Source organism: Meleagris gallopavo, chromosome 1 (assembly GCF_905368555.1).
Source record: "Meleagris gallopavo chromosome 1, MGAL_WU_HG_1.1, whole genome shotgun sequence".
NCBI lineage: Eukaryota > Metazoa > Chordata > Aves > Galliformes > Phasianidae > Meleagris > Meleagris gallopavo.
In genome coordinates, this window is record NC_139404.1 from 181,274,161 (window position 1) to 181,290,811 (window position 16,651).

The 16,651-nt window shown below is 35.2% G+C and overlaps 1 protein-coding gene across 1 annotated transcript in view; it reads right to left on the minus strand.

Annotated features, from left to right (window-relative positions):
• CNTN5 (contactin 5) overlaps positions 1 to 16,651 on the minus strand; it is a 591,619-nt gene that overhangs the window by 202,882 nt on the left and 372,086 nt on the right. The window contains exons 4-5 of the mRNA XM_085216325.1: positions 12,869 to 12,992; positions 7,462 to 7,637 (exon numbers count right to left, since the gene is read on the minus strand). Coding sequence (XP_085072451.1) covers positions 7,462 to 7,637; positions 12,869 to 12,992 — 300 coding nt within the window. The remainder of the gene's footprint in view (positions 1 to 7,461; positions 7,638 to 12,868; positions 12,993 to 16,651) is intronic.

A 16,651-nucleotide genomic window follows, 5' to 3' on the forward strand; every position in this document is an offset into this window, starting at 1 on the left:
AAACATAGGGCTGAAACCTAATTAAAGTTTTCTTTAATTGCTTAGTTGTGTGTGTGTGTGGAGGAAGGTTATGTTTTATATACAGAATTCACCCCCTTTTAAATATGCAGCATGTTGGATGAAACCAATTTTTGATAGACGTTTTTATAATCAGTGAAGAGGAAATAATTCTGTTTCCTGTTGTGCATTTACGCAAGTAATTTAAGACTGTTTGGAGACTTGACAATCATCACATCATTATATGGTGGTCATCAGAGGATACTTCTTATGTTATCATTATAAATGGAGAGAAACTATGCTAAATGCTTGATTTGATTTTGTTCTTTATTTGTAACAATAATTATAAGAAGTGATAAGAAAAATGACTGATGTTACCATGTTCAATGAGAAAAAGAAAGTGTAAAGTCATTTTGACTGAGAATCTAACTTCTGTGTTGAAAATAATTTCCACTTTTGTAGTATTAGATAACTTAATTTTATCAAGGTGCTTTGAACATTAGTGAAAATAACCTGAAGAACTCAGGACAAATTGGCCCAATAGCAGCACACTGTTCTGAAATTATATCAGTGAAGTACTAAATGATATTAATAGACTTCATGATGTTTTAGGTAGCTGTATTTTACTATTTTAGAGCAATAGATTTACATTTGCCATTCCTGATTTCTCCCATCTCCAAATTTAAATGCATAACATTCCATTTCAGGAATCTCATGCCTTGTGTAGAATCAGCAACATAAGTTATTCTGTTCTTAAGGAACCCCAAAAGTTGTTCTTATCCTATTCATTTTTTATTAAACCTTCTAAAAAGCGTATCTGTATTTCCTTTAATTTCCTTGTCAGTTTGTAACTCACTTTGACTTCTGATAATTCTCAGTTTATCTCTATGTCTCACAGGTTATCAAAAGTGACTCAACTGCTTTTATATTCAATTCCATTCCTGAGCAGGTCAGAATAAATGCCCTGTCATCTTCTTCTTCATTCTCAGTGTTGTCGTGCTTTCTTCCTTGTCCTATCATTAACATCTGCATACATGAGTTTGTGAACAAAAGAGTAACAGAATACTTTGTTTATTTCTTGGCCAGATCAGGGACCTCATCCATTTCCCAAGGAAATGACAATACAGATATGTCAGGATAAGGAAAGGAGCATGCTGAAAACAGGATTGCCATAGTGGCACCACAAAGACCATGCAAGAAATGCAAGTCAAATTAAACTGTTAATTTGAAAGAATGGAGAGTACTGATCACCACAATCCGCAACACCTTAAGATTGTTAAGTAGAGAGAAGATATGATAATTGTGAAAAGTCAATGCAAGTTAGAACTTGCAAAGGGACTTATCATAGTATACTCCTTCAGTCTTTCAAAATTTCTTCTATTTAATAATGCTACTCTTAATTATTGTCCTTCGTATTAAAATGCCAAGACTAATAGTTCATTTGTGTGATAGATTAGATTGTGAAAGATGGGTAAGTAGGTTATAGGCAGGTTAAACATGAGTCTTCCAGTCATGCAGAGAAATGCATGATGCTAAAATGAGAAGTAAGTAGATGTATTATGCATCTTTAAATGATTGCTGTAATTACATTTCAAACTGTGTTTCCCTACATGACTGATTCCTATTAATACTTCCATAGAACAAAAAGTATAAAATGTATTGTTTAAAGCACATTCTGCAACTTTAAGACTTAGAAGATCTTAAACCTCAGAATACTTTTTTTGGCATCAAAACTTATGTAGCAATAAACGAACCTGACAGGATTAATAAATCTCATTTCCATTTGAAATAATGATAACTTTTTGGTGTTTGATAGATACCAGGATCAATGAATTTATGCCTGTGAGCTATTCAAATGGAATGAGATAATAAATGCTCAATGGAGTACAACCAGACTTGATACCCTTTTCTGAAGCTAGTAACCTATTACAATGAGAATCAAATTTGCACTATATTGATGTATAATCAATAATTAGGCACCTGACCTCAACTTTTCAAGCTGCCTTCATTCTGATACTACCCTGCAAAAGAATGAAAACTTCTGAGTTGTTGCTTTAGAGTTTTCTGGGATTTGACTCAGCTTTGACAAAACGCCCTTCTGAAATGAAGTAATGTGTGATTTCACCACAGAAAGTCAAACAGATGTAGTGAAGGAAAGAGTTATCTATTAGCAAGTACATATGCAGAGTAACCACCTTCATTAAAGAGAACAGGGTAGCCTAGTATTTTCACTTCATAGCCTATTTCTGGAAAACAATGCAAGTTAGCACTGCCTTCTTATGTTTTTGATTGCCACCCTACAGCATGACTTAATGTCTATCTGGGATTCTTCAAACTAAATCTCCTATCTTAAAATGCCTATCCATAGTATTCAAGATGTAGATAGAGAATTAAGGAGGGATAGACAAAGTATAAACCAAAATTTATAAGTAGATTTGTTTAATACTTTTATAGCATTATTTTTTTTTCATAATTTTCTTCATGTAATAAAAATCATAAAATGGCATAAAATTGTTTTTCACACCTATGACATGGCTGAATCATATATAAAAATTTCACTGTATATGTTTCCTTCAGTACGCTAAGGAGTCTTGAATAAAGACTTTATTCAAGACATTTGAACTTTGCCTCTAGTAGCTGTGAAGCATATCAAGAATTACACTCCTGGACAGTTTTACAGTGTTTAACTGCCCATAGCATATTGTGGTATGATCATAGTTTTCTCCAAGACAACTTTTGTCCTATTTTTTGGGTGTTAACTAAAGTGACTAGAGATCATTCCCAAAAGACAGTTTAGAAATACTGTGCGTCTTGGAAAATAGAAGACTTTAAAATCATGGATGTGGACCCTTCTGTAAGATTTGGTCTCCGTGCCAGGGATCCTTTAAACAATCATGGAATGCCATTAGGAACTAATGTATGGAAGGAGAGTAGCAGAAGATACAGCTTTGTGTTTACTCCTGAAACTTTCAGCAGATATAATTCTTGAACGTATTTGAATTCTCTTGAATAAGCTTTGCTATCTGGCAATACCCATCATTGGTCTGTTAGGAAATTTGAACAGAAGATATGTAATACTCATTCATTTTACAATTTCTTTTAGAAAGACTGGATGCTTTTTCTCCCAGTTTAAGGTGACCTCTCAAGTGCTGATTTTATTGTCTCTCTAGACTTGCTTTCAGGATTGGATGGACTCATCTCTGTAAAGCAAAGTCAAACACAATGTTTCATCAGAGTCAAATTGATGAACCCATAAATACCTTTCCTGATGGATAAAAGTTGCAGTGAATTCCTGTATTTTTGAGGCATGACATTTATTATTCTAAGCTATTTATTCACTTAAAAAAATAAAGGATCAAGAAATGAATGGCTGGTGGCTTAATTAATCCTGTCGTGTTTCTGTCATACTGACAGTGAGGTAAAAAACCACACACAAGTTTGCTACAGTTCTCACTTTAGAAATTTTCATATTGAACAACAAAAAATAATTCAAGCATGTGCTTAGTTTTAAGCACATAGATCTTTCCATTAACCCCTCAAAAATTAAGCAAATATTTTAAGATAGGATATTTATGTAAGCCACTCTGAAAGTAATGCCACCTACTTAGCAAATACCAAGAGCACAATAGCACTATTTGATAGGGCAAATTCTCAGCTACAAAGCACTACTTTCCAACATTGTCACTATCATTAGCTATGCATTTTTGCGAACATTGAACAAGAACCTGCATTCCACACCTGTAAAAATCTGCACCAGTGGAGATTATCCACTGTCATAGTTGTCACTTAAGAAAGCTTGTATTTCTGAGAAATTTCCTAGCAGCAGCAGCTGTCAGAAGTGTGCCATGATGAAATATGTAGTGCACAGGCTATCTCCCCAGAAATCTCTTTATTTTTATGTCTATAGGATGGTTAACTTATTCTGTACAACAATGAAAAGTCTCAGTAACTCACAAAAAAAAAAGGGGGGGCACAAATTTTATAAAATCAATACCTTTCTCTGTGGATTAAATTAGAACTAGACTCAATTAAAAAAAAAAAAAAAACAGCAATGAGAAGCAGGTTAATAACATTTTAGTGAAGAGTTGCATAAACAACAGATAAAAATCTTTCTTCTAACCCTTACTTTCCACTAATCCTTCTCACTGTTTTTGTTTTCTTTTTTTTAACTGAAACTTTGATGGTAGACTTGGGAAAGGTTGTAATAATGCATTGTACAATCCACAGATGGAGAAAATCAGTTTTCTTCAGTGACCTAGTGGAATATAGAGATTGTACATGTGATGAAGCTAAGCACAAAGTACATCCTCTATTGTAATCAAAATTGCAGTGCATTGCTCCAAAGAGAAGCTGGGCAACCTGGCACAAACAAACAAACAAACAAACAAACAAACAAAAACAAAGCCCATTGGAACATTAATTTTTTAGTCACATAGGAAACACACTTCCTTTTTAGCTGACGTACAGATATATAAAGCAATCATTGTTGATAAATTAACATTTAATTTTTATTTTCTCCCTTTAGGTTACAGAGATTTCTAACAACAAAAACCAGGGGAGATAGAGATCAAATAAAAATCATCTACCAATGTATAGGTGCTTAGTGTACAAGTTTTACTTCATAAAACTTTTACATTCTGTTTTTGTTTCATGTCTTCAAAATATTTTCACTGTTATGCATATCTTTGAAACTACTAGGTAATCAACAAATCTAAGTTTCTGCTTGCAGCAACTGCAAAATTGCTATGGTTGCTTTATTATTTGGCTGATGTTCTTGACTTCATATGTGCAGTTTTTCTTAATGCAGATAGAATAACTAATTTATTTGCCCTTTTGTTTCCTTTGAATGCAGAATCTTAATGATGTGCTTGGACCTGAATAAATTTTTCTGTAGAACTATTCACAGTCAACATTGCTAAATTCATTGATATAAAGAAGGATTACAGAATTCAGTAATTACTCCTCTAATGCTCTTGAATGAGTTTATTAGAATCTTGTTAAGAAAACTTTTAACATGAACTCTTCATTCAGATTGTGAAATATAAATGACATTTGAAACTAAAGCAAATGGATAATTTACCTTTTGAATGTCTTGCTATGAATAAACTATGGAAACGTGACTTTAAACTTATGATCTTGTGATTGAGAATTCTGATTTGCTTTCTGTTTAGTAAACATTATCTTTGTTACTGTTATTATTATGGTTGGAGCTTAAGGATGTTATGTTTTGGATTTAGGAGAAAAACTACATTGTTAACACTAAGATGTTTAAGTTGTTGCTGAGCTGTTGCCGTACTGAGCTTTTCATACTGTCTTGCCAGAGAGGGGTCTTGGAATACACAAGGAGCTGAGAGGGGACAAAACCAGGACAGATTATCCAAACTGGCCAAAGGGTTATCCCAAAGAACTACATGTAGTCCTACAGAACTATAAAACTGGAGGATGTGGTTTAAGGGGAGCAGACACTGAGTGGGGACTGGATAGAAATCAGCTAGAGTGTGGTAAGCAATTGTATTGTGCATCACTTGTTTTGTAAACACACAGATACGTATGCACACACAGACATAGATCACACTGAAAGTATCCTATTTATTTTCATGGAAACTACAACAGATACAAAGGCACAATAACTTGACAGAGAAAATTCTCAGCTACAACACACTATTTTTAACATAGTCACCATCATTAGCTATTTATTTTTGCCAGCAATGAACAAGAGCATGCATACCAAACACGTAAAAATCTGTGGCAGTGGAGGCTACCTACTGTTGTCCTACTGTTGCTGGCACCTCCTGAAACACACCACCCATTGCCTCACTGTGGTCTCACCCACTGTTTAGTCGCGGTAAACATTCAGCAAGCATAAATGAATGTTAATGTGTGCCATTTTTACTGTATGGAGGAATTCGGTTCCACATCTTTGCATCATTCTCATTTCCAAGTCAGACATCATTTGTCAGTCTGCCCTCTGTTGTCATATGTTGAATGACAACAAAATAGAACACTGTTGGAAGGTTCAGCCTTGACTGCCAAACCTCCAGCATCTGCCTCTGATATCATAGGCTAACACAATAAAACAGAATGCACTACTTCTGGAGCAGCTTTCATATATACATATATTAATAAAATCATTACTGTTATTTTTTCCTTCCTTTTCTTTCAAGTAAATAATGTTTATCTCAAGTCATGAGTTAAACTTTTTACTTTTACTGATTCTGTTCCCCATCCCACTTAGAGAGGAAAGTGAGTGAATGCCTATGTGTTGTCTACTGCCTGCTGGGTTAAACCAAGACAGTTTTCCCTTTTCCTGCGTAAAATTTTACTGGAGACAAATGAAAATTCTGGCAAAAATCTGCTTTCATTTCTTCTTCACTTCTGTTGCAATGTTTTTATTTTCTCTTTTCTTAGTTACTTAAAAAAGCACAACCTTGGGTATAAGAAAACACAGGGAAATAATAATTAAATAATTTAAAAGAAAAATAAAGAGGAAAAACTTTTGCTTAATTTAAAAATTTAGCAGATTTTTTCAGAACTGTAGATCAAACAGATCTTTAGCTACACATAGCTGGTCTTTCCAGTTCCCTGCATAAAAGTCACCAGTCACACAGGAAGATACTTCACAGAATCAAAGGGACTGGAAGGGACCTCCAGAGATTATCAAATCCAACACCCCTGCTAAAGCAGGTACCCTACAACAGTTTCAAGAATAGAGATGACTTGTAAAGAGATCATGACATCCACAATGATCATCCACCAAGACATCTGAGGTCAGTAAAACTTTATGGTACCTATTACTCTGTGAGTTGGGATTTTTCCTTACAAAATTTGTTTTTCAAAACTTTACCTCTTGTTTTACTGAAATAAATTCAATTAATTATGACTTAATTCAGCCAATTATGACTTTCTTTTTTAGAATTCTGTGTTTATAAAAGGTTCTTCTCTCACACAAGCTCTGCAACATTGTCTGAGCTCAGGTCTTCCCACTAGCATTCCTCCATTAAACTACTTGCATGAGAAATCTTCACTACAATTCCCAAGTAAATGCTTCAACAAGGAGAAAAGACATTCAGGTTTTTGTGGCATAACAAATTCGACACCTACAAAGGCAAAAGTGCAAACAAAAAAATTAACTCCTCTTCCACCCCATTCTTCATTCTCTCTCTTTAAAAAATAAGTAAATAGAAACACCCTTCTTTTGGTTTGTTTGATTGGAGAGTCAAAACAAACAAAGAAAAAAACCAACAAACCAACAGATTTTAGCAGGATGTAATTAGAACGATAAAGAGCCCTGAAAGTCAAAAATCCAGAGAAAACTACTTACCTCCTAAGAATTTTGTTTCCAGTTCTGAGATTATAACCCAGCAACATTAGCAGACACTGTGACTTTTAATGCGTTGAAATTACAGTTACTTTATCAGTGTAAAGATTTACCTAGGCTAAAAAATGAAAAAAATTGTTACTTACATGCAAACTGAAGAACAGCTTCTCTGCTTAATATGCTACCAAACATGTTGGTAGTTAAACACTGATACTGTCCAGAATCCTTCATCTCATTGGGGTTACTGATGATCAAACTTCCTTCTATTAGGCTGTAGCGATAATCACTTTCAACATCAATTTCAGTTCCATTTCGAAGCCATCTGAGAAACAAAGAAAAAACTACTTGAACATTTTAGGGCCAAAAGAATTGTATACAGAATATGAGAGCATCAGTTATCACTAGGAATGCTTGTTTTGGTATTACAAAACTATTTAAATCTCTGTAGCAGATGCATCCTGAATATGTCAAGAAGTCAAGAATATGACTATACATATAATATGTCAATAATAAATGAAGTTTCAATTCAGATTTTATCATTAAAGTCTTAGACAAGTAAGTTGTTGTTTTGAGGGAGTAAGGAGAATGGATATTCTTCTGGTGAAAAGCCTCATTCTTCCTATTCATCTATGAAGTCTGAAACAATAAAGCTTCAAATTGATCATTAGATAAGAGAAAACATTTTGGGAGGCTTATCAGTAGACTTCAGTTCTCAGGAATAATCTCTGGGGAGTGTGCATTATCTCGAAGAATAATAAGTCATATAAGAAGACTTTAAATCAGCTTTCATGTTAAACTGTTAAGAAAGTAAAATTGTTAAAATAATGATTCTGATATTTCAAAGAGGATATCAGCAGAGTAGCAGGTATCACAAATCTCTATGAAAACCCTCACATGGCATCATTATTATGAGGCACAGATATTTTCCTTCATTACTAGCTCTCAATCACTCTGCAATTTCAAAGTTTACTCAGGAAACTGCCAAGCACTTTCATGCTTTGCCAAAATTCAGAAAAGACTGGAAGAGCTCGTCAAAGTCTGGGCTCCAGAGGCAACTTTAAAGAAGCTGAATGATTATCAATTCACCCTATCTTGTAAACATTCATGGTGAATGAGATACTGGCAGCAGAACTCAGCTAAATTAACTCTGAATTTTTCTCAATCCAAAAGTCAGAATTGACAGAATTAAGATGGACTATCATTTGCCCATTTTATCATGATGAAACTTTTGATAACAGAAGAGGCCTGCCTCATTCAATACAAGAAGTGGAGCACTGGTGACAATATATCTCACAGGACATTTAGGAAAGGTCTGTAGGATTTACAGATTTTTTTAAGAAGAGCCATATGTAGCAGAGTTAAAAAGACAAATTCTCATCTTGAATGATTTATTAAATATTTAAGATTTTAAATGAATTCCTAATGAAAGTCAATTTACACATGTATATATGATAAAAGTGAAAAATTGTTTGATCTTGATGGACATTCAGATAAGGAAAAAGGAAAAATGGCATGTTTTGGTATTTCCAGTTGGGACATGAAACAAAATAGTTCACCTAAAGTGGCTCACTTCACTTAGTTCACATTCAGTCAAATTCAATGAAAAATATGTTTTTGTAACACGACCTCAATTCTTAGGAGCTTCATATCTACCTGGCTATATGTTTCAATGCCATTCTAGTGAATGTATTCCCATCACATAATCCAAGAATATTAGAGGAAAAGCAACGCTAAATTTTATGTGTTTTCTTCTAGGTACCTTGACGAAGGAGAGAAATGCAAACATAATACTAAAAAGACAGTGACTTTATGAGAAAAATGTCACATTTTTTTTCTTGAGGACAAACAACAACATACTTCAAAACATTTTAATTTGGCTTAGTAAAGATAAAAATATATTTATTTAATTTTTTCAACTGTCTTTGTATATCAGGAAATATTACTGATGAAAAATCTCCAACGTAAATAAAATAGCATGCAGGTTTGGCTGAGACAGTTTTCTTTATAGCACCTTGTAGAGTGCTGTATTTTTTTTTCTCCCCCATCTGCAGTGAAATAGTTTTGATAATACACTGATATTTTAGTTGCTGCTGAGCAATACTTAAGCAGAATCAAGGATATTTTTGCTTCTTTTGCTGCTCTGCTGTGAGTGCACAAGAGGTTGTTAGCGGATCCAGTTAGGGCAACTGACCTAAACTGACTAGAGATATTTTGTATCATATGATGTTGTGCTCAGCAGTATAAACTGGGAGAAAAGAGGAGGAAATGATCCAGGGAAATGTTCAGAGCTATTGCACTTGTCTTCCCAAGCAACCCTTACATATGATTGAGCCCTGCATTTTTGGAAATGACTAAACATCTATGTGCTATTGGGAAGTAATGAATGAATTCCTTATTTTGCTTTGTTTGTGTACACAGTTTTTGTTTTACCTATTAAACTGTGTTCTCACTTTAATCTACCCCATTCTGCAGAGGGCAGAATGATCTTGTGGCAATGTGGGTCTCAGCAGGCTACCCAACATAACCGAAGGAAATTCAGTACTTCACAAGAAACACAGGTGTAGTGAAGTGGCATCTTGGAGAATTCTGCACATACTCATTATCATCAATGCCCTATGAAGGTCTATAGGAATACTGTGAATGCCCATATTTTTCATAGAAAGTCTCCTCACTATGTGTATTCTGACTTATGATAATGAAGTATGATTTGCATAAATGCTGAGCAAATTAAGTAAGATTATCTCAAGGAGTTCTTACGTAAGGACTGGAACACAAAGGGGGGGTAAAAAAAAAAAAAAAGTGGCGTGGTGTAATCCAGCAGGCAGTGAAGCACCACATAGCTGTTTAGCCACTTCTGCCAAAGGTAGGATGAGGGAGAGAACTGGAAACAAAAGAGAACTCCTGGATTGAGATAAAAGCTATTTATTAAGAAAGAAAAGAAAAGCAGAAACAAAATGTTATTACAGCATATATGCATCCACAGCACAATTACTCCCCACTTGAGAACAATACAGCTGTTTTCCCAACCACACTCCTACAGCAATACAACATCTCATCATCCACTGACCAATGCCTAGCTAATCCTCCTGCAACAGCCACCACCTCCTTCCCCTGCTAAGTCCCCACAGCTTTACGGCATGTTGCATGATGTCATGTGGTATGGAATAACGTGTTGCCAGCTGGGATTAAAATACAACAACAACAAAAACAAGATTTAAAATTTTAATTTCTGCATAGAGCTTGACCAAAGAGAAACAAGTTTTTTGTAAAGAATAGAAATCTAAAAATATAAGTAATAAAAATTAATAGGTTATGAACAGTCATCAGTTACTCAGATGGGAAGGCATCCAGAGGGACCCGGACAGGCTGGAGAAGTGGGCCCATGAAAACCTAATGAGGTTCAAAAAAGCCAAGTGCAGGGTGCTACACTTGGGCTGGGGCAATCCCAGGTGTTTACACAAACTGGGGGAAGATATCCTGGAGAGCAGCCCTGCAGAGAAGGACTTGGGGATCCTGGTGGACAAGAAACTGGACGTGAGCCAGAACTGTGAGCTTGCAGCCTGGAAGGCCAACTGTGTTCCAGGCTGCATTAAAAAGGGGTGGCCAGCAGGGAGAGGGAGGTGATTGTCCCCCTCTACTCAGCTCTCGTGAGGCCCCATCTGCAGTACTGCGTCCAAGTCTGGGGCCCACAGTACAGGAGGGACGTGGAGCTGTTGGAATGTGTCCAGAGGAGGGCCACTAAATGATCAGAGGGCTAGAGCACTTCTCCTACAAAGACAGGCTGAGAGATCTGGACTTGTTAAGCCTTGAGAAGAGAAGGCTTCGGGGATACCTCATTGTGACCTTCCAGTATTTGAAAGGAGCATATAAACAGGAGGGGAATACATCTGTCTACATAGGTGGATAGTGATAGGACAAGGAGGAATGGTTTTAAACTGAGACAGGTAAGGTTTATTTTAGATATTAGAAGGAAGTTTTTCCACGCAAAGGGTGGTGACACACTGAAACAAGTTGCCCAAGGAAGTTATGGATGCCTCATCCTTGGATACATTCAAGGCCAAGCCGGATGTGGCTCTGGGCAGCCTGGTCAGGCAGCCGGAGACCCTGCACATAGCAGGGAGGTTTAAACTAAACGATCGTTGTAATCCTTTTCAACCCAGTCCATTCTATGGTTCTATGAATAGGGGAAATAAGTAAAAACAATGGGAACCATCTCTGTTTCAGTATTTTTGATTGCTTTAAGAGTTCATTTAAAGTCTTTAAAACAATAATAGAAATATTGTACTGTGCTTTGTTTACTGGCTGAAAAGAATTCTCAGTAGTGTGGACTTCATAGCCCAGGTAAGCAAAGTCCTCTATTGTCCAGTGCTTGTAGATAGTAGGACAAGGACTTTGATGATATGGAAATGTTTCTTCTCTATGCTATTTCACATGGCAAAAATTGCACAAAGATATACAACAAACATTTGTCTACCCATAACATTTCCAGAGTTTAAATCCCTTCTGCATCTGCTCTGTAAAATCCCTCACCATCCATTCACATTGTTGTCCCCCATCCTCTTCCCCCCTTGTACTGATTGGCAATATAGATTGCATACTCTGTACATACAAGCAGCATCAACTGAAAGAAGTTGAACAGTGATGTTAGAACTAGAACTAGGCCTTTATTGTCAAAGCCTTCTTTGAATGAACAGCAGTCAGGACAGGCTGTTTCTGAAGCTGCTAATACCAGTAAACCTCTGGAGAGCTGAAGAAATGGATATGCTTGAAGTACTTGTTGATTGAGTTCTTCTAGGAATACATAGAAATAGTTGGACGAAGATAGAAAGGATATAGCATAGATTTTCAGAAGATAGAATTTTCATAATAATTCTCCTTACCCATAACAAAACTGCAGGGCTAGACTAGATGATCTTTAAAGGCACCGTCCAACCCAAACCATCCTCTGATTCTAGTATTAATGAGCTTACGTGGGAGGGCTAAGAACAGGGCCTCCCTCTTTTCTCAAGAATGTGTACCTTGTGCATGCCTTATGTTAATCACATCTGTTTTGTTTGACGAGGTTATACCATACATGATATCAGCTTAATGAATCACATCAGCTGCAATGAGACAGAATCCTTTCTGTTGCATTGTGGATATCTAAAGGTGGTACTGCTTCTGAATTCCTTCCTGCCAATGATATGCAAGTTCTGTGATTCAAATAAGCCTACAGGGAATTCATCCTGAATGCTGAAACATTAGTGAAATAATTTTAATAGTTAAAAACACAGAACTGATGACTTCTATGTAAAACAGGAGACATTAATCGAGTCTTTATTCTCACTCTGTAGGTGAAGACTGACTCTATACAAAAAGATAAATGTCATCTGCAAAAGAATAATTAACTGTATGTTCTCCCAACCCTCCCTACATCACTTGTAACTTGTAAGAAATATGAGAAGAGTCAGATGTAATAAGTGGACAAAGTGTCTGCAGCATACTACTCTCAGCTGTAAGTATGCACCAGTAGTAAATATTCTTAAAGTTACAAAGAAATCCTATAGGACATACCTATATGTGGGGGTAGGATTTCCATGAGCTTGACAATTCAGAGACACTTTCTTCTCTTCAGAATCAGTGGGAAAAATCACATCATCTGGCTCCTGTACAAACACTGGTCCATAATCGACACTTTCTGTGGAAACAGAAGTGCTATTGTTTTGAAAGTCTGAAGAAGTTGATGTTCTATAGCTTTTATAAAGTTACAGTTTGCAAAATTGTTTTTGTTTTTGAAAAGATTTAAACCGTATTAATTCAGATGCCACATTAAAAAGCAGTAGTTAAAAAAATATATACATATACACAAAAGGAATCTTTTTAATTTAACAATGAAATAGTATCATTTAAGATAAGAGATAAGAGATAAGGTTTTCTTAACAAACATATTTTGGTCTGAAGCCTAATATACAGGTCTAAAAGTAGATGACAGCAGGTATAGCTGCTTTAAATAACACAAGAAATGTAGAAGTCACAATTCAACAATAGAGAAGAAATTGCTTACCCTTTCCACTACTCAGAGCTCACCAAAGACTCCAAAGGAGGCAATCTCCAAGTAGAAATGCTTCTCTTGTGGTTATCAGCCCTTAAATAAGGTTAGGAGGGACGGACCCTCTGGGTCACACAGGTGAATGGCTTCCACCTGTGCTCCCAGGGCTGGCTACACCTTTTCACCAGGTGCTCAACCACTGGTTCAGACAGTGACTTAATGGTTCCCATATAGCAGGTAAAGAGAATTAAGAATGAATGATTTCTGTTTATACACAGTGAGGTAAACAGAAATTCTCATCAGCTCATATCACAGAAAACTGAGACATGGCTTTACTCTTTAAATCAAAGAGTTTCTGAGAAAAGTCACTTGTAAAACTATGGTAGCAATGGGTTTCTACTTATAAATAATACATATGAAAATCTGACATTTCATTCTCCTTCGTTGTCTTTTCTAATTTTGGTATACATTTGTATCCTTGTATGAATTTAAATTTCCAAGCAAGAAAAACTGGATAGGTGCATAGAGTATACCTGTGAGTCCTGTTCTTTCATAGTGTGTAGAGGGAAATGTAACCTTCAGAAAAATAAACAGCTGTAAATATAGCATTCATCATATGTAAGTCTGGAAAACTCAAATGCTCACTATGCAATAGGGGACTGCAGAATTTGAATCAACTTAGGCTTGCTCCAAACTCCTTAGTCACTTAGACACAAAATACTCATCAAAATTAGAGAACGTGCCTAAAGATTTGTGTGAGCAGGGAAGTAGTCACTTTGCCTTATCACCTGAAGTATACGAGAAACAGGATTTTGTCTTATTTTATGGGTGCAATGCATTGTATGGATTGCTTCTTGTAGGAATATTAATGATTCTGGACATATATTATCAGAGCACTCATCCACCTAGAGTTTAGAAATAGCAAGAATTAAATAACAATTGCAAAATTAAATAACGATTTCAGATGTAGTGTTATCCTGTGCAGATACAGGTGCATGATTAGACAGTATTGATGAAGACTAATGGTTTTATCTTCTCCCTGGAAGTAACCCAGTACATAGAATATTTTATTACACACTAGGATTGCTAGAAAGGAAGGAAAATGCTGCAATGCTAGTTAGATGCCTGCGTCACTATCGATAGAGGTGTCTCTACTATAACCAAGAGAACTTCTTGGATGGAAAACAGTATTCTGAATGGTTGTGGCCAAAAAGATACTTTTGTTCTGAAGTATAAAAATAATGTGTTTTCCCTCTGTTTGCAATAAGATAAAAGAGATAATAGAGAAACTTAAGTGCGTGCAAGTCTTGTTTCTAAAAGATGGTAATATGAAGTTAGTTGCTTATCTGCATTTCAGATGGAGTGTGGAATTCTGGCAGAGATTAATTAGAGTCTCAAAATTGACATAATAATAAATTAGATTGTTCATCAGTTTTTAGCTAACCTGACTAACCTACTTCCCAGCAAAATTATCTATACCACGCCAGAATAATTGGAGAAATAGGTCTATTCTGAAGAGACCAAAGTGTTTAATAAAAAAACCTAGTCTTAAACAAAGCATAAATTATTAAGCTTACCTAATGATTGGTTAAATAAAATGCAGTGGGGTGTGATATGTGGTATGCAAGAAATCAGAACAGACCACCTAGAAATACCATCTTTATTTAAACTTCAGCGACAGAGTAGAAACTGGAAATCTTCAGTGTTCTATACCTCCTCTCTATATTTCAAAAGCAATAAAAGGAATATACTGAAGATGCAAAAATTTCATTTAAATATTTTGAAATGTATGTATTTAAAATATTCTATGGCTTTTGGTTAGAAAGAAAATTTTCTTTTTTTTTAAACATAGTGCTAATAAAAGCTCTGACACTGTGAGATTTAAGAACATTTCTCAGAAGCCAGTACACACTGATAATTTTTGCAGTTTCAGTAGTACGAGACTCAGGAATGCAAACTGGTGATTCAATTGTCTTAAATCTCCAAAAACAAATGCGTGTAAGTTTATGAATATATTTAATTATTTTTTTTCTAGAATAAAAATGTATATGAATGTATGAAACACTACTCATACTATGGAAACCTATGGCATTGTAGAATAAATGTCTGAATTTTCAGGAAAAAGTTTAATAGGTTTTTGGCTGTCTTTTGCCATCCTACTTACTCATCAGATTTTATTTTAAATACCAGTTACTTTGAAGCAGTTTTCTACATTTTCATACTAAAGAAAATAATTAAAGAACAAAAATCTTAATTTATAATTTTCTATATTCAATTTATTGGTAAAAGAATGTAGTTGATATTTAGCATTGAGATACATTGAATGGCTTCAAAAATTCTTGAAATTCTTTTATCCTCATAGTGCTTTAAAATTTTCAGTTTGCCAATAATATTTCATTTCATGTTTTGAACAACACCGTATCTTCCTTATCCACTATCCTAGCTTTATTGTTTCTGAGGCAGACATTATCTCTGAGAGAAAAATACATAGACTAAAATCTGAAGTGCTCAGATAAAACCTGTCCATTGTCAGCATGGAAGTTAATCAGAGTTCTTAGGAATGGGTGAATTTCATCTGTTACTGCTTTTAAGAACTGGAAATGTTGAGTAGATGTAACTTTTAAATATTTTTAATTTAATTACCAATCTTGGTGTATTATTTGGGAATGTTCAGTCATCCAGGAATTCTAAATTGTATATACATTAACTACGACAGCAAATACTTAGGAGAGCTTGATTGCATTTTGTTTTAGGATTCCAGTCTCATGTGGATTACCACATGAATTTCACCTGATTACAACTGGGAATTTCTTAATTTCTCTTTTAGGAGTATTGTACCACATATTAAACACATATTTATTCACCATTAAAAACCTAGATACAATTTTATTAGTCTACAGCATAATTGCATGTTGATTAATATTCACAGAGATTGTTCATTTGTGCTTTTATAAACTAGACTGAAGAACTGCTAGTTATGCTCAAGAAAGCCAACATCAGGATTAATAAATGCTGACTGTTAGTTCCAGGCCTAATACATTGCATCAGATTGCTCTTTCTGTTGAGAGTCTTCCCTGAAAAATGTATCTTTGGGTCTTACCACAGTTTGACTACGAACAAGTTGTGCCACTATGTTCTTCGAGATCTTATGCTTGTTTCATAACTAAACCAAGATGATAGTTAGATTTTTAGATAAAATAGAGAATTCTGAACAAAACAAAAGAAAAAAACAGTGTGTGCCACCCCTGCCATGCTCTGGTGCAGCAGCTCCAGATCATGTGAGACCTCCCAGACCCTGAAGTGATGCG